This window comes from Plectropomus leopardus, chromosome 8, assembly GCF_008729295.1.
Source record: "Plectropomus leopardus isolate mb chromosome 8, YSFRI_Pleo_2.0, whole genome shotgun sequence".
In the NCBI taxonomy this organism is placed as follows: Eukaryota; Metazoa; Chordata; class Actinopteri; order Perciformes; family Serranidae; genus Plectropomus; species Plectropomus leopardus.
The window spans coordinates 9,187,073-9,205,827 of record NC_056470.1 but is presented as its reverse complement, the minus strand read 5'-3'; the positions used below and the strand labels follow the sequence as shown (position 1 = coordinate 9,205,827).

At 41.4% G+C, this 18,755-nt stretch overlaps 1 protein-coding gene across 1 annotated transcript in view; it reads left to right on the top strand.

The window, feature by feature from the left end:
- epha2b (eph receptor A2 b) overlaps window positions 1-10,333 on the top strand; it is a 28,723-nt gene extending 18,390 nt beyond the window's left edge. Inside the window, exons 7-17 of the mRNA XM_042491153.1 lie at window positions 2-173; window positions 267-366; window positions 1,057-1,112; window positions 2,217-2,342; window positions 3,052-3,237; window positions 3,339-3,400; window positions 4,331-4,540; window positions 4,655-4,804; window positions 4,977-5,170; window positions 6,633-6,788; window positions 8,262-10,333. Coding sequence (XP_042347087.1) covers window positions 2-173; window positions 267-366; window positions 1,057-1,112; window positions 2,217-2,342; window positions 3,052-3,237; window positions 3,339-3,400; window positions 4,331-4,540; window positions 4,655-4,804; window positions 4,977-5,170; window positions 6,633-6,788; window positions 8,262-8,370 — 1,521 coding nt within the window. The 3' untranslated portion in view covers window positions 8,371-10,333. The remainder of the gene's footprint in view (window position 1; window positions 174-266; window positions 367-1,056; window positions 1,113-2,216; window positions 2,343-3,051; window positions 3,238-3,338; window positions 3,401-4,330; window positions 4,541-4,654; window positions 4,805-4,976; window positions 5,171-6,632; window positions 6,789-8,261) is intronic.
- Window positions 10,334-18,755: the final 8,422 nt, after the last annotated feature.

Genomic DNA, 18,755 nt, shown 5'->3' with positions numbered 1-18,755 from the left:
GGATGATAACCTGGATGTGACAACCTACATCGTGCTCATACTGGAGAAGAATTTTGTGCATATCAACGATCTGACCCCGGGCACAGCTTACCTGTTCAGGGTGCAGGCCCTTGGCAGCGATGGCAGCCAGGGAGGCTCCAGCATGGAGGAGCAGTTTGAGACCTCGCCTGAAGGTACAGGAGAGAACCACCATCGCAAAAGTTTCAGAGGCTTTGTTGAAGAATGGGATCTCTCTGATCTACATTTTTGTTACTTGCTTTTTCCAGGACGCCTCACCCAAAACAACACAGCAGTCATCTTTGGCGCAGCAGTTGGAGGAGCGGCCATGTTGTTCATAGTGGTTGTGGTCCTGTTCCTCCGCAGAAGGTCAGTAACCGTCCCCCCTCTGCTGCTCTCCCTGTCTTTCTGTCCTGTTAATCAGTCACAATGCACCCTCCTTCACTGGCTTCCTCTCTCATTCTTCTTCTTTTCCTTTGTGGGGCCTCCAAATGGCCTTTACATTCACTCTCTCCTCACCTCTCCCTTTCTCTCTTCCTTTAGCCAACTTTCTCTTTCTCTTTATCTGGATCTGTGTCCCAGCACTCACTGGGGAAGAATTTGCGTTGAATGCGCCTTGTCATTGCTCAATGGTTATGTTCTAGTGAGTGTTGGGGCCTTTGAAAAGAAATTGGTCCGGGGTGGCACATTGTTGGTGATAAGAGGCGCTTAGTTCTTTCTGTACCAGACCGCAAGCACTTTGTAAAGGTGACCTGGGCCTGTACTGTAGCAGACTGTAGCCCGTCTGTCCACCGCCCTCCCGCCTGCTTGTCTGTCTTTCAGTCTTTAAATCGGCTCGGCAAACACAGTCTATCGTAAGCCTTTTATCAAAGGGCCGCCTCTGTATGAATGGGTGCATTGCACCAATGTCGGGATCCTTTTGAAAGCCTTAGAACGTCTTGAAAAACGCTCACAAAGGTTGCTATGTGCTATTGATATTAAAGCAGGCACATGACAATATCCATTTGTTCTTTGAAAGTAGGATATTAATTTGCAGATGGGTTTTATCTTTTTATTCAGGAAGAGAAACTCTCACACCAGGCAAGGACCAGAGGACACCTACTTCGCCAGCTCAGGTAGACAAAATCTCTAACCTCTTTATTGCACTTTATTCAGTTTATTTCATGAATTTATTATAGGGCTGTCAAATTATTAATTTTTAAAAGTAGAGATTAATCGCAAAATTTCAATAGTTGATTGCAATTACTCACATTTTTTTAATCGCATGTTGCATTTAAAAACAGCTTTAATGTCTATATTGGCCACTGGTTTATTTGACAAGGACAATGCAATGAACATAGTAACAAGTTTGAAAACAAATCACTGAGTGCGTTGCATACAGGGTTTCTAGCCTGGGCTAATTTGCAACCCCTGTCCCTGGTTGGGCTTTTCTATCTAAGATCCAGGAATCAAATGGCAGCAAAAATCTGCACCGGACTATGGGACCATGGGTCTGTAAAGGGGAGACTCATTGCCACCCATAGAACCCATTTTTATTCAGATATTTGGAGTTTAGAGTTCAAGGGACCTCTGTAAAATGAACTTGCCGTTTTTCCATCACCAAAATTTAGGAGCGTTATATAGCCCCCTTCCTGAGAAGCTACCATGATATTGTTGATACCACTGGATTCTAAGTCTTCTAGTTTCATATGATACCAGTATCATCACTCTAGCTTTAAAACTCAGCCCGGTACGGCCTCTTAGATATTGAAAAGTGATTAACGCGATTAAAAAAAAAGGCATTATATAGAGACCAGTTATGAGTCCTAAAACCTGTAAATCCAACTCCAGTTCCCTCTTCTCAAAGTCAGTTTTTTCTTTTGAATGAGTTTTTGGCTAGAAGACTTAAATAAGGTCTGCGGTTAACACTAGAGAGATTTTCATGTTTTGTTCTACGACATAAAATATGTCAATAAATACCCCACTTAACATTGAACAATAAAAAAAGCAAGTGTCATAAATGTTTGTTCGCCACAGAGCCCTTTTTATTTTGTAATCCAAAATCCAGTGGAAAAATCCCATGGGTTTTTTTTTACAAGCGAAGAGGGTGACATTATTTTCAGGGTTGACCAACAGAAAAACGTCATCTCTGGGGCACTCTATACGGACCTCCATCACCTCATGATTAACGTTTTAACGCTAATAGCCCTAATTTATTAACTTACTTTTGTTTCTCACAGAGCAATTGAAGCCTTTGAAGACCTATGTGGACCCACACACATACGAGGACCCCAACATAGCCGTCCTGAAGTTTGCCACTGAAATCCACCCCAGCCACATAACCAAACAGAAAGTCATTGGGGCTGGTGAGTGACAACCCTGCCGAGACAATCTGCTGTTGGGCTTAACTCGGAGATGTTGAAAGATTTTTCCAATCCCCAAATTCGATGTTTATATTGTGCATTTTCCACAGCTTAGCAGGCTGACTGACAGTGGTTACTTTAGTGAGATTAACATCTATCTGGCTGAGTTCTCACACAACAAGTTGAGACATTTGTTGTGAGGCAACTCTTGGCTGTGGGATCTATGTGTTTTGGCTCGAGTTGACATGAACAGTTACACAAAGAAAGTGTTGCAGAGACAGTATTTTGGAAGCATATCAGAGCACCTTTCAGGGCCCTGCCCAGATCTTTCACTTGGGATAGGTTTATTCAAGTGTGATCACCTTTACCCTTTGAACCAACAGTCTTTTTTGAACATACACCCCCTCCCAAGTTCCCACGACCATGCCATCCCCCCTTTTCTCCTCATGTGGCAGCTGATTCCCATACCTCCACACCACAGGCCATCCACCAATTATACAACATATAGTACCAGGCTCTCTTTCAACACCCAGCAAGAACACACCTCTGTGAAAGCGCCGCAGGCAAAACAGCCGCAGAGACTTTCTTATTTTCACTCTGTTGCACAGCAAACCCCTGCAGCGTGAAACCCGAGAAGACATATCAATCGCACTTTCACCTGATATCGCTTTTATAAATCAATCATTCTGTTGATGTTTTTTTTTTTCTGCAGGGGAGTTTGGGGAGGTGTACCGTGGCATTCTGAAGGTGCCTGGGAGGAAAGAAGTGGCGGTGGCAATTAAGACGTTGAAGCCTGGTTACACTGAGAAGCAGAGGCAGGACTTTCTAAGTGAGGCCTCCATCATGGGCCAGTTCTCCCACCAGAACATCATTCGCTTGGAGGGAGTGGTCACCAAATGTAAGGATTTCTGTGAGTTTTGTGACATGATTTTTAAAAATGTTCTCACAGTTTTTGATGTTCTGAGCCCGAGACACAATTTTTCTTTTTTGTGTGTGCAGTCAAACACGCCATGATCGTGACTGAATACATGGAGAATGGAGCACTGGACAGGTACCTTAAGGTAAGTCATTACAATTTTTTATACCATTCTTGATGAATTTTTTTTTTGCCATAGTGACAATACACAGTTGGTTGTATGTTTAAATCTAGTTCAGAGCCATGATCTGTTTTGTCATTTACTGTTCAGGGTTGGAAATTAGCACCTGCCAGTGGCTGAATGAATGGTTAATCTTGCTGGTGGCAGGTGAATGTGAAAACATGGGAAGAGGAAGATGAGCAACTTAACAAGAAATGGCCCAAAAATTAGCAAGAAATTAGAAAAAAAGTTACAAAAAAATACTGTAATATGAGACATAAAAAATAAAGAAGCAAGAAAGTATTAAAAACATGCCTTTTTGCAACACAATTTGAAATATATAATTAAGAGAATTATAAATATAGTTTCCTGGACATCTTTCCCCAGTTTGCAGGACATTTCTTGCTAAGTTGCTCATTATGTTTTTTTTCACCCATGGCTTTGAAAAAAAAAAAATCAATATTCTTAGGTTTCAGAGATTTAAATGCTAGTGAGTTATCTGAATGCATCACAAGAAAACTAATGTTGATCCAGGTGTGATAGCGTAACTTAATAGCCACAGCAGCGGGTAAGACAAGGGAACATTTAAGAAACGATTGAATTGTTCAGTGAAAAAGTCAGCTCAATTGTTAGGCACCCTACATAAATAGTGCTGTTATGTACTATGCAGCTGCTGTCAGGTTAAAATTAGCTATGTCTCGTCCTACATCTTCTCAACTAATCCGAGTAATCATGTAATACTTGTGTTTTTTGACAAAACGCAAACCAACCAGGAAAATATATCACTGCCAACTGTGTTGGTGTGTGTTATTGATTGTCTGATCTGGAATAGAACAATTAAGTCTGTACAGTCATGTCTTTTTTTTGTTATGGTCACAACATTGGAACAAATATGTGCTCTTTTTCTCCCATTAGGACCATGATGGCGAGTTTCCCTCCTTCCAGCTGGTGGGCATGCTGCGCGGCATAGCTGCAGGCATGAAGTACCTCTCTGACATGAGCTACGTCCACCGTGACCTAGCTGCCCGCAACATCCTCGTCAACAACACCCTGGAGTGTAAAGTGTCAGACTTCGGACTGTCCAGGGTGCTGGAGGATGATCCTGAGGGAACATATACCACAAGCGTAAGTAGATATGGGACATCCTGTGAGCTTTAAGCAAAAAAGATGCGCCTTGGTCATGTCGCTTGAGTCCTTTTTCCTGTTTCTCTGTCTCTAACTTGAATCTTTTTTTAACAGGGAGGTAAGATCCCCATTCGCTGGACGGCTCCAGAGGCAATAGCATACAGGAAGTTCACCTCAGCTAGTGATGTGTGGAGTTTTGGCATCGTCATGTGGGAGGTCATGGCCTTTGGCGAAAGGCCTTACTGGGACATGAGTAACCACGAGGTATGTTTCAGTGTTTCTAGTAGTAATTTCTGTTTACAGACTTTTTCTCAGAGCTTTTTCTGTCAAAGCCACATTCTTCCATTCAAAGCTATTTTTAGAAATGTGAACACAGATTTGAGGAAACCTACCAGTGAAAGAAGATCTAATCAGTCACTTGAAAACCTTTTCACAGGTGATGAAGGCCATCAATGAGGCTTTTAGGCTGCCGGCGCCAATGGACTGTCCCTCGGCTGTTTACCAGCTGATGCTGCAGTGCTGGCTCCAGGATCGCTCAAAGAGGCCGCGCTTCGGAGACATTGTCAACCTGTTGGACAAGCTGCTGCGAAGCCCAGACTCCCTGAAGACCATCGCAGACTTTGACCCGCGGTAAGGTTTATTTACATACCAGACTAAGTGCTTCAAATAAATACTTTGTAGTGCTGACCCTTCAGTAGCTGCCACTATCAGCAATCAGTTCTTGGACACAGCTTTGTTAACAAAACTTTTGCAACACTTCTTATATTAATGTAATTTCGAGTTTCTGTCTTTCTTTTGGTTAGTTCTGGTATTTACTTAATGGGATACTTAACCGAATTGGAACCAGCTTTTTATCAGGACAACATGGGTAGTACGTCTCTCTCTCAAACTCGTACCAACCAGTAAAACAAAGCAGTGCTGATCAAATATAAACCAAGATTCTTTTACTGCTTTGCTTATTTTTTTGCTTGAAATGTTTTTGGAAGTTTGTCTAACTGTAATCCAAGATTGTTTCTTACCTTCCTGCCGCCATATTGTGTCATTTGTTAAAATGGACAAGCTTGCATTACATCACCCACCAGTGGAAGTGTTTATTGGTCCTGTGTGGCACAGTGCACTCTGGTAGTTGTAGGTTTTCTACCTTATGAGCAAAAGCAAATCCCACAGCCCTTTTTTTGTTTTCTGTAGTTATATAGCACCAATTTCAAAAGTATTTGTGTCTTTCTGCTGCACAGACAGCCTAGTTTTATGAAAAGACTATCTTTCCAGCAGTGAAATACTTCTGTAAGTGGCATAAAACCCTGATAATGAGCACCCAAAATTATGTGGTCTCCTTATGAAGCGGAACCTTTCTCAACTTTAGAAAGAGCTCTGTAAGCCTGAAAAGAAACAACTGTATTTTTAAATTGTGGTCAGCATTTAATTATTGGGCTTCTGTATTGACAGGAATTGGTTTAAGCTATGTAAGAACACTATTAACAACTCTGACAGGAAATAAAAAAAACTTGTCATTTTATGACAGCTTTGGGTATGGCATGCAGGCTGGAATCAGACCAGGGACATTGCGGTAATCTGGTCTCTTCCACACCCCGGCGTTGGTCTCCCCTGACTTAAAACTTGACTTGTCTCAACAGCCTTGAGACTGCTACAAAATACTTAAAAGCAGCAGCTCCCCATTTATGTCAGCTGAAAAATGGGCCTAGTGTTTAGGGTAGTTTGTGGAAGAAAGGGAATAGCTTTAAGATGTTCTACTTAAAGCATTAAAAGGACATACTGATACCTTGCCTGCCAGGCTAATGAAAGAAATGTGTGTACACACTCCTGGCAGGGAATTACTAAAGCTTTGTTGTATGCGATTGTGTGCATGAATGCATATTTTTGCTTTTGTGAGGGAGCATTAAAGCCAGAAACGGTGAGAAAGGACAAAAGGCTGTCGCGTTCATATCTTAACCGGCTCTTGCCCCGACTGCTCCGACTGGTTTTTATCACCAACTGGTTTCCTGCGCTGTAATTACAGTCCTCAGTCATACACCTTTGTTGTGGGAAAGCCTGTTGATTATTATCATTTGGATCTACTTTTCTTTGCTTGCAGCGTATCCATCCGACTCCCAAGCACCAGCGGCTCAGACGGGTCCCCGTTTAGGTCGGTGTCTGAGTGGCTGGAGTCCATCAAGATGAGTCAGTACAGTGAGAACTTCACCTGCGCCGGCGTGGTCACCATGGACCAGGTTCTGCAGATGAAGAATGAGTGAGTGGGACTTCAGATTTCAGATTTGGTGGCGCCACATAATAAGTTTTGATATATTTATTTTATGTACTTGTTGAGTATGTTTTTGGCCCAGAAGGGGGACATTTTGTTGTCAAATTATGCCATGAATTGTAACCAACATGTTGCTCAAAGATATTTTCCATCCCATGAGTAATTCTGTTATGGACTTCCCTCCTTGTATTTTGTGCATTTGTTTTTACTAAAAAATGTTTTAACAGCCAGCTGAATAGTTTGCACACAATATAATCTCCAACCTCAGTTACAACTTGAGAAATGTTTTAGATGGAAAAAGTAATGGAGAGAAGGCGAAGGACTGGGCTCATTTGTGGTAGGCTGGTGGTGGTGGCTTGTGGTCGCAGCAGGCCTTATTCTTCTTTCCTCTCTCCATTCGCCCCCCCACCCCAGACACACAGACACAGACACAGACACACACACACACACACACACTGCCCTGGGCAGCACTTTTGCGAGAGCCCTGAAAACCACCAGTTTTGCCTGTGTAGGGCAAAGGCCTTTGTGGCTTCTTCAACATTAAAGGAGGCGAGGAAGAGGAGAGAATAGCCTGTGGAGCAGGAGCAGAGAGAGGGGGATTAAGGAACTGAAATAGATGGATGAGATTTGAAGCCCCGTCGTCGGTACATACATTTGTACTTCTAGAAAGATTGAAGAGGTGCGCTCAGAATGTCCCCCCTGAACCTATCACGAGGTACTTTAAGGAAATTGGATCTTCTCAGATGTGCAGGAGCACAAAGGGGGCAATTTCATGAAATAGACTCAACCTTTTGGGGAAAAAAGGCAGAGTGAAGTACATTATATAAAGTTGTTTTGGGGCAATAATGAGGGCCAGAGCTTTTCCTAACCGCATGACCAGCCACTTGGAACCCCCCCCTTTCCTCTGCCATGGTATCTCGGTCTGATTTGGGAAGATGGGCAGACTGTAAAGCAGACGACAAACTCTTTTGAAGTATTTGTCATACAGAATGGTGTGATTTCATGGCCCCATGTTTCCATCGCAGGGCATCTGGTAGCACTCTCGGGAAACCAGCAGTTATTTACGACCCACCCTCTGCTTGCCAGACAAGTGATTCATGGTCAACGGGGAGAATCCTCGTTAAGTAATTAAGGCTGTAATTAAGGCTTTGACTTTGGGCTGCTGTGTTTCAGAGCGTTTGCAGGTTTGCATCATGTGAAGAGCGAAACCCCCAGTTATTATCCTTTAATGTCGAAGATAAATTGAAACCTCGGCAGATTACTAACTTGGAACACACCCCACCTTGCTGTACTGGTTCGGCTACAGAGCTGAATTGAGTCGTGGCATTTGAACACGTTGGATGAGTCAGTGATTACTACAAGGCTTGAGAGACAGGAAGGATGTGCATGAAAAGTGTTGGAATGAGTCCAGAGTTTAAATCCAGCTCTACTCATACTCTGTCATGTCTCTTTGTCTTACAGGGATATTAAGAACATCGGGGTGAGGCTGCCCGGCCATTTGAAAAGAATCGCCTACAGCATCTTGGGTTTAAAGGACCAGACCAGCACCCTGAGCGTCTTTGCAGTGTGATCCAGACAACGAAGGGAATTTAAATTTGGGCACTGAAGCAGGCGGCCCTTTGGACTCTAATCTGAGCTAGAGCGAAACTGCAGGGACGGCCTCAGAATGGCAGGACCAAGAAACTGCGCCAACAATTGGGGCCGACTGAATCGGACTGACTTACTGTACATTTTTTAATTTCTTCATCTTATCCGCACGGGAATCAAGCAAATATACGACAATAGATGTATCAAGTAGACTCTGTATATTTAGATATCTATTTTTATTATCCATGCTTTCTGTACAGTTACAATTTATTTTTCCCCCTTCATTTCGCATTCCTGCTTCATGAAAATCAAGCCAGTTCCGGGAACGGCTTTACAAAAATTGCACCCTGAGCTTGTTGCATCCAGTATCAAACAAACAAGGGGAGCGCAGTAAGTGTGATTGCGTGGGCCTGATGTCACAGCGTCTCCCTGTAATTGGCACTTTGGTCCACTTCCTGTCTGACCGATGAGGATGGAACGTTGTCGCGAGGGCTGAAATGAGCTTGAGCTGGCCCAGAGTTAAAGAGACGGTGTTGCTTAGGTGTATAAACACAGACGGACCTGGTGTTGTTACTGGCCTTCTGCTGGCTCCAGGAATTAAGCTATAATCATATAAGCGATGTTATATGAAAGAGAGAGGATATATATGAGGTACTCTTTGTGTATAGATTACCAAAAACATTGGGATTCAAATTTTTTATGTCGCACTTAGATCAAGAATCTCATTGTCTTGGTATGGTTCAGAAATGGCAAGAAAAGAGCGATTACACACAAAATCTTGAATGAAAATGAAATGTATCGAAGCACAGGCGTAGACTCAGGGGGGATGCAGGGGGCACGTGCCCCTCAATATTTAATGGGGGTAAAAAATTAAAGTAAGATATTTCCATTATAAACTGATGCAGAGTGGTGCATAAACAATCAGCAGAATGCAGGAAATTAAATGTTTGACCCTTCAAATTTTCTGGCAAGGACCCCCAAAACCCGCAATTTTCTTTCTGTCCCCCCAAATGTTAAAACAAAACCTACGCACTATCGAACTGATGAATAGTGTGAATGAAAGCAATTAGAAAGCAATCTATCTGTTTTTTTTAGCATGCCGGTAATGAAGAGGCAAAGGGTGAAGTTTGCCTAAAATGCAAAAGCCCGGGAGGAAAAAAAAGAGTTAATGATGATGATGTGGTTGAAATGATTTCATACTTAATAATAGTTTGGTTTGCAATTTCAATGTCTCATTTAGTTTATTAGAGGCTATACCATTATCCATTCATATTTTTGTTGGTTTGAGTAACATGTTGAGGGGATGAAACTATATGCTTTATCGATTAAGCAGCTCGTCCCAGACATTCAAAGACATTTGAAAGTGCCTGTTTTTAGAAAATTAGCCGGAGTTTGCTTCTGTGTGTTTGAACGAAGCAGCTCTCCAGTGTAGTGGGAAGTGTAAAGCGGACAGTTTCCCCAGTGCTCTTAATTGATGACTGCAAATCATTGTGTTACTGATGTACACCTTCCTTTACTTGAATTTTTACTGTTTTTTTATTACTCTGGTTTACTGGTTGCAATTACATTTTGTACAATTTTTGTATGATTTCTCTATATTACCAAATTGATTATTTTTCTAAGTTCCCATCACTTTCCAAAGCAATGTCTTCTACCTTGGCTGCCTTTCCAAACATTTTGAGAGTTCCTTCAACAAAAAAAAACAAACTCCTTTCTTTTGCCTGTTGTTTTATACTGTATTTAATAGCCTATTTATTTTTTACTTTTATTTATTTATGCTGATAAACATTGAGCTGGGATTATAATTGAAGGTTGTGCTCTCATTCTCAATAATAATAATAATAATAAAAAAAGCTCTAATGTCCTTTTTTTAAATTTCTGAATTATTTCTGTGATCTTGAGATTGCATTTGTGGAGCAATAAAGTCCTAAATTGAATTTGGCAAACGCCTGCTGTATGATTAATGCAAAACAGAGCAGAGGAATGCTCTATTTGTTTTAAACAGTGCCAGGATGTTTATACTTCCACCTGGATATCCTTATAATGCTGCTGGATGGTTTTAATTCCAGAGTTGGTTGGCTGTAATAAGCATGTGAGCGCTTCATTATCAACAGAGGGGAAACTGCGGTCCAGGAGTGGGGAATGTAACTAAGTACAGCTACTTAAGAATTGTGCTTTGGTACAGATTCAAGGTATTTGTACTTTTCTTGAGTGTTTCCATGTCATGCAACTTTATACTTCTACACCACATCTCAGGGGGTAATTTAATAACTATTCTGATAAAAGAAGGATGAAGTGTTCCTTTACACAATGAGAAAATTCTCCCCCTAAAGCCAAATAATCTCTTTAAATACCCTCTGCGATCAGCTGGAAAATGCAGCGTCACAAAGTTGAAAACAGGGTTGTTTTTCTGATACAATGAAAAGTTGACTTTTTAGAGATTCATGGTTCTCACAGGTCAGTGGCACTTCAAACATATGATGATCTCACATAGTAAGATGCACTGCTGTAGATAATTCTACCTGGCAGTATATAGAAGAGATAAGATTAGCACAGCCTTAAACATCTACAGCAGTAAATTATAACACACACACTAATGCTGCAGTAATATTAATCCAAAAACTTTATATGTACTGTAGTAGAACACTAACAGGGAACATTTTACTGCACAATAAATACTTTTACTTTGGGACTTTCAGTAAATTTTGCTCAGAAAACTTAGATACTTTTAATTATGTAAGATTGTGAAGGCAGGACTTTTACTTTTACTAGAGTATTTTCACAGTGAATATCACATCGGTGATATTTTTTAGTTCTTTGTTTTTGCCTGTGTTTTTCCTGTCATCTGTGTTTTCCCCTCCCCTTGTTGCTTTTCTCTATATGTGTGTGTGTGTGTGTGTGTGTGTATGTGTGTGTGTGTAGGCGTGGCCACCTTTTCCCGCTGGACCCAGAGGAGCACACCTGTCCTTCATCTCACTGCAATCAAGGCAGCTTCATATATCCGGTCTCCCCAGTACTCCAGTGCCCGATTGTAATGCCCAGTTGTGAAGTCACTGGCCACAGCTCTCAGTTTTCTCAGTCTTTAGTGTTTTTGCCTTTTGGGACTTTTTTCCTGTGGAGTCATCATTGCTTCTCCAGATTGCTCCCCGTGTGCTCCCTGCTGCTCATTCCTGGATTCAAGACCCCTGTTTTCCCTCCGAGCCGTTTGTGTCCGTGCCACCTCATGGCTTTGTTCGTGTGATAAATAAACTGTTTAAAGTGCCTCAACTTTGGCTTTCGGCTTCTTTGGTTCCAGCTAAAACTCAGACCTTAACACTGATATTCAGGCTTAAACACAGACACACATGCACATGTCTACTGAGGTCACTTTTATTTTTTTAATTTTTAAATTTGGCATTTATTTGTTAAAACAACTTTGTCAGATGTTGTCGCCTCATTGTCTGTGATTTTATCTTTTTTTTTAGCTCATTTTTCACACACACACACACACACACACACACACACACACTGTACAAAACACACAGAATCTCCCTGTCAGCAGTTACATTTTTTAGATTTATATTCTCTAATCAACAAGATATTAAAGCATGAAATGAAAGTAAACTTCAAATAACAGATGTTTGTATTTAATAAACAGAGACTGTGGCCTGTCTTGGGAAATGACCTGCTGTCTGACATCACAACTTCTTCTCCCATGAACTCCGCTGCTGCGTTACAGTCAAAGTTGGATTTAATGAAGAATGGACCCCCAAATCACTAAATCCACCCCTGATAAGAAGGAGAGCAGCAGAGAGCAGCTGGATGAGGTCTGTCACTGCTGCTCTCAGTCTGCTCTGATGGATCTGTCGATCAGCTGTGTGATCAGCCAGCTGTGGTGTTTCTTTGTCAATCTTTGAAAATAGTAAAATTAATCTCTGGGCTCATTTACTTTGGCTCAGACAGGAATATGTGGCACGAGCTGCGCTCTAGTATCCAAATGCGCGCACGCACCTGGCGCACAGTCTGTATTCAGGCACCTTTATATAAAAACAAAACAAAAAGTATTTTTGTGCATTTTCGGTATTTATTCTCTAACCAGCTGCCGTTGGATGCTCCGTCAGATTCGCCTCCTTCGTACATTAGGGCGGACTTGACCCCCGGTCCTCCGTGGAGATTACGCGCGCGGGGTCGGGGGCTCTAAATCGGGGGAAATACAGGGAGATGGGACACCGGGAGGACACCGGAGAGGGCAGGGGAAACGGAGGTGTCCCGGGAAAATCGTGAGGTTTGGCAAGTTTGCTTGTAGCTCCTGAGGGGAAATACACGGTGTACTTTGCCGTCCTACGCAAACCCCTCTAACGTTCAGGCCTGGCGGGGGTCTCTAGTCTCGTTAACATTGTAGGGAAACACTGCAGATTTGCAGCGGGTCGCTGTCCTGTCATACGGCACACAGCAGGAAAATGTCTCCGCTGATGTGGACTGCTTTTTACCGGACGTTTGTGGGCTCATGGTCTCGTGAATCTCAGAGTAAGACACATTGGTGCCCTAATGCAGATCTAATGCAGCAAAATCGAAACTGATTTTTTTTTTTAAAAATGAACCACACGCCCTGAACCACAAATTCAAATTTATCGATAAAATCGATTTATCACCCAGCCCAAATAGAAACATACTTTTTCATCCTCACTGGACTATTCCTGAAATCAGTAATATTCTGGGGGGGAAAACCAGTTGACATCCACTGCTTTACAATACTCCGGAATCCAACAGAAATATCCCACATGCTATGCTAATGCCTGCGCTGGTCAACAGAAAAATGTCATCCATCCATATTTTGTCCTAAATATGTGTTGTTTAAAAAAAAAAAAATCTTAAAAGCAGCCTCTGTGAAATAGGTTATGCAATCAATCCCAACCACGGATAGATTTGTTTTGTAGATATTTGTGAAATATCATCTTGAATCCACCATAAACCAGTGTTGCTAAGTAATGTTTCATTTTGTGAAGCTAGCTTATTAGCATTAGCTAATTACCAAATTACCAAAATAAATTAAGTGTTGAAGTGTAAAATTTCATTCTGAGAATGAAGCCCCATTCGCCATTAGTACTTACAATCCCATGTTACCAGTGACGCTAACGGTCTGTATCCGTGATCACCACTATCATATCTCCTGAAACCCAGTTGTAACGCCAACCGAATATCCCAGCAGGTATGTGTTGAAACACGTGACCAAGCTGATGTCAACCACGGCACTCCCTGCCATGTCAATCAGGGCACAGTCGGTCTAAGTCAGGGGAGAAACCTCCAAGCAGCCGTGAGGAGCTTTGTCTTCAGCGCGCAGCTCGGAGAGCATATTCTTTGAATGTCCAAATAGATAAAGATAATCGCGCAGTATTTATATCATACGTTTATAAATGTATCCATGGTCATGTTGTCACCAAATTTTTAAAATTGCCCCTCGTTACGTTAATCGCTAAAAAAAATCGTTAATGGGTACGCTAGTTTGCGCGTTAAAAAAAAGATCGTCTCTTGTTTGTGAATTGGGCAACTAATTATTGAATTAAAACATTAAAAAACCGCAAGGGATCATGGGAAATTTAAAGTCACAATACGGAAGTAATGGACACCACAAACGTTCTGTTTATTTAAACGGTTATAACCGGAATTACTATCACTTCCGGATTTACGGGTTATTTCTGCCCGTGATAAAAACTGTCTGAGTGCATTAGTTTGATTACATTAAAGGTAAGGAAATTACAAATCAATATTTATTTGTTGTTTTTATTTTTAACTAAAAGAGGTGACATGCTAAAGAGAAACAGGAAGGAATAAAGCATCTTATTTTTGAAAACACCCACTTAATCCCCAAACAAGGAAGCATGATAGGCTACCAAATAATAGTTCATGGTCTTCACTGCAAAAAAATAATGCATTTTATGTTTTTTTTTTATTTAGAGGAAATAACTAGGCTATATCATTGACTTTCTTACATGAATATGTTTTACCCATTTGCTGAATTATATCTAAATGCACCAAACTGATGATGTACCCTGTTTTATTTTGTTTTTCTTTATAAGACAGCGAAAACAGCCTGTCTTCAAAGACAAAACACCATTTTTTTATTCATTAGGAATGATAGGCTCATCTGGGTCAAGAGAGATGATGGCATGCTTCTTTCTCCCAGCATGCCATTGTAGTTCCCATTCAACTGTTTTCTGAGTAATGATTTAAAATTCAAAAAGGAAAAGAAAAGACACAGGACAAGAACTAACACCTAATTAAGTGTGACAATATTAACAACATTACAAGCTAGCCTATTCTTCTCACAGCAGTTGTAAAAAAAAAAACCCCTGATTTTTTTAAAAAAAGAAATCCTTACCTTATCTTTGAGGGTGGTAGGTCTAATGCTATATATATATATATATATATATACCTCTGGCAATACAATTTAACACGCTTTTTTATAGAAAAACAATTTCAAAACAAACAAACAAATAAAACAAACTAAATACCTTGTGTCCTAAAACCTGGAGATGAGTTAGCTATTAGCACTCCCGTTTCCCTCATCTTGAAATCAGTGGGTTTTTTAAAAGGGTTTTTGGTTAGATGCCTGAAATAAGGTCTGTGGTGAGCAAACGCTAAACACACTTTCACATTTTGTTCTTGCAAAGGTCTAAAATATAAGTCAGTAAATAACCCACTCATGAATTTTGAATCTTTTATGTGTCATAAAAAAGGCAGGATACAGAGTGTCATCAAGACGACTGTGACTTTACAGCAGGAGTCGTCACCTACATGCGTCTAAGGGCCAGAATTTTTCTTGGCAGACACTGTGAGGGCCAGATGCTCTCGTAAAATAGAATAAAATAACATTAATATTGTATCCTAAATAATATATTATTATTTGATATATTAATTTTCCTTCCAAATTTATGTTATTTTTTAGCCTTTGTTAGTGTTAACAGACTCATGTTACCGGTACTGCAGCAAGCCACTAGGGGGCGATAGCAATATTTTAGGCTTCATTTTTTAGGATGTCAAGCTGTCCATCACTGTCACATGCAGTGTCATAGTTTGTGGAGAACACTGGCAGGAGAAAGGCCTTCTTAATATATTTCAAGCACGAAAAATGGCACTCTCAAAGACCCTTAGGCGGAAAGTTGATGGAGAAAACCGCAGCTTTGAGAAAATGTTATAAAAATCAGTGGGATGACCTTTCATACTGGAATTCTGACATCATTATGGCACCATGCACAAAGCCTGTTCTTATATAATAATTTCATGCTTTTCATGTTACTCATAATCCTTGCATGACCACAAATCTATCAAAATAGATTTGTGTGATAAATGGTTTAATTTACAAGTTTTAAAACTTCAATGTCAAACAACTTCTCCATTTTTATTTTGATATGGTCATCTATACGGGTGCTGTGAAAATGAAAATGGGATAATTGCATTTTCATTTTTACCTAAATAACACATTCGTATGTGGAAAATTAAACTGGTAGACTAGGCTACCAAATATGACATTTATTCACATCATTTTCTTAAATCTTTGATAATTTGGGTTATTATAGGTCTTTTTTACAGAAGACTTTGAGTCAAAACTTCAAAAATAAGACCCAAGCTGTAATAAACCTTCCACTGGAGTATGGCATGTCTGTCAGTCTGACCCAGATCCGTAAACGTAACCGCAGAGAACGTAAATAAACCTGATGTAATGCCGACTTCTCTCAATACCTACACTTATATCTCTCTCCCAGCCCCTAAACCGGAGATCAGAGGTCAGACATTACATTTGGGAACTTCCAATGACTGACCTTCAATGGAATGCAGCATAACAGTGGGCAAGCAGGGGAGCGTGTAAATGTCAGCGTCAAATGTTGCGTTAGTGGCAAGTTTCATCAGACTGCAAGACCCAAGGATTGCCTTGGGAGCATGCCACATCACCACAACCCATTCTGGGTTCTATTCCAGCCGTGGGACCTTTGTTGTATGTCATACCCCCATCTGTCTCATTTCCAGATTACTCCGTCATCTGTTAAATAAAGGTGAGAATGCCAAAAAAAAAAAAGTAGAATGTTTTATGATGTAAATGTTCAAGCTAGAGGATTCAAGTCCAGACATGCCCCGTGTTCACTTTGAGCTTCACCTTGACAGATCCACTTTACCTTATCTCACTTGCTCTGACCTTGCAGTGGCAGGGAAGTCCCTGGCGCCTCCCATTTTGAAAATTATCAGCTTTGGTTGATTGATGCTAGTGACAAAGGCGTAAATGCATTCCTCAGATAAGAGCCACACACTAGAAAGAGGAATGTCAATATTTAGGTATTGAATTAATCCGAGGGTCAACAGAGAAGTAAAGAAAAAACCCAACACAGATGGAGCATGGGAACTTGAATCTGACACTAAGTTCCTTTTGAGTCCTTGACTTACAGCTGGCTGTGTACTTTTTGCCGCTGTTAAACCAATAGGATGCCTAGAAATAGTCCTGGCTTTGTGCGGCAGCTGTAAACTGAGAAAGTCCTGCACTATTTTCCATCTCCATCTATCCTTAGTGTTTCTCCGTTTTTTTCTTTTCTTGATGGAAAAAGAGGAGCAGAGCCATACGGTTTAGCTGCTGACTGTACTGTTTGGATTTATGCAAATCCACGTCTGAGTACGTTCAAACTGACTGCTGCAGAAGTTTGGTTTATGTCCCTGTCGTCAGCTGTAATGTGATTATCCTCGCTCTGCGGGGGTTGAATGTGTGGAAGTTTGTGTCTTGTCATTAGGACTGTAAATGACAGGGATGCATGGGGAGACAGAGAAGGGTGGGGGCTGGTGGTGAGGGGGGGGTTGGGAGGGGGTTAGCTGGAGATTTGAGCCATACCAGGGCTTTACTGCAGGCCACAATAGCATGTGTGGTGATTGTGTTGAAGGCTTGGCGTCCAGGGCCCGAGCCTCCCCCCGTTGACTGTTGTGTGTGGGGGCCGCGGCTTTCGCTTTCAGAGCTTCTCTCCTCCTTCTTGTGGCTTCTTAGATGTCTTTGTTCTCAGGGCGAAGGTCAATTTGAAAAGAAATAATGAAGAAGGAAAACATTACCATGGCACTCTTCATGTATGACCTCTTCCTATACCGCCGCCCTTCCAGTTTTATTTTTTTTGTTTTGTTTTATGTTCTCCTGGCAGCTCCCTGTGTCATGCGCCGATTTGAAAACCGGCAACGCTGAGGAATTTACATCCACGCTAATTTTAGCAACGGGTTCCTGACCAGAAAACACATCCTCCAATTTCTGTCTATATTGGTCTTCCTGCGTCTTTCCGCCACTGCTATTCCTCTCCCCAGCACTCCAGGGCTTTTGCAGATCATTCTGCTCCCTAAATCTCCTCCAAGCCCCTCAATTTTCCTATTTTCACTGCATTCTCAGCTAAAAGATTTTATACGTCCTGATCCAAGATTACACTCTCTGAATGCTGCCAAAGCTCCTCTGCCGGTTTAATCTGTGTAAAAACAAGCTAAGCTGCTGGAACTAAATGCTTTAATGAACTTATTTAATGAGACAGTGAGGAGCAAATAATTATTACCAGCATTTAGCATTTTCCCAAACTCTGCTGCTGAGATCTGTTTGATGTCAGTGCAAGGCGACATGAGGAAGAGTGGAGAGCAGAAACACAAGCTGCTGTTGACATAAGCCTTGTCTTTCTGCAGACTCTTTGTATATTTTAAAACTCCGCACTAATTCACTCCATATTCCTGCTAATGGCACCACTGATGTCACTCAACACATAAAAATTCTCACAGATCTGACTTTACAAGAGCCTATAAACATCTTGATGCTGCTGGTCTTAAGGTGCTACAGGAGGTTTCAGCAAGGAAAAAAAAACATCAAACTGCACCAGCAGAGACCAGCTCTAGATTATTTAGACAAAACATACCCATGATCCAATTTGATTCTTACCATATTAAAGCTAAAAGCATTCTAAAAATGTTTGTCTGAAAGGTCTGGCCCAAAACTGACTGGACCAGTCAACTGTGTTTCTTCCAAAACATTTACATGCTTACATGTTTTAATGTTTGAATAACACTTTATTTTACTCATACTGTCTGTGCATGAACACCTGTGTTCACCACCTGTCTGAAACACTCCTCTAAAGTGCTCGTCTCTTTTAAGAATAACTAAACCCCCCACTTTTGGCTTGAGTGCTTCAGTCTCAGCAATAAGCAGGACTGGGAGGAGAGCTAAGACACACCCAGTCAACCAACCGTGCTGCCTCTTGATCCACAGCACCTCCCTGCCCCCTGCACAAACATTTACTAGTTGGTTGATGAGAGAGTGGCGACGGGGCGGCAACAAGGGGCTTGGTTGGGGATGAAAGCAGGCTCCCACTACCAAGGTCAGCCAATCGC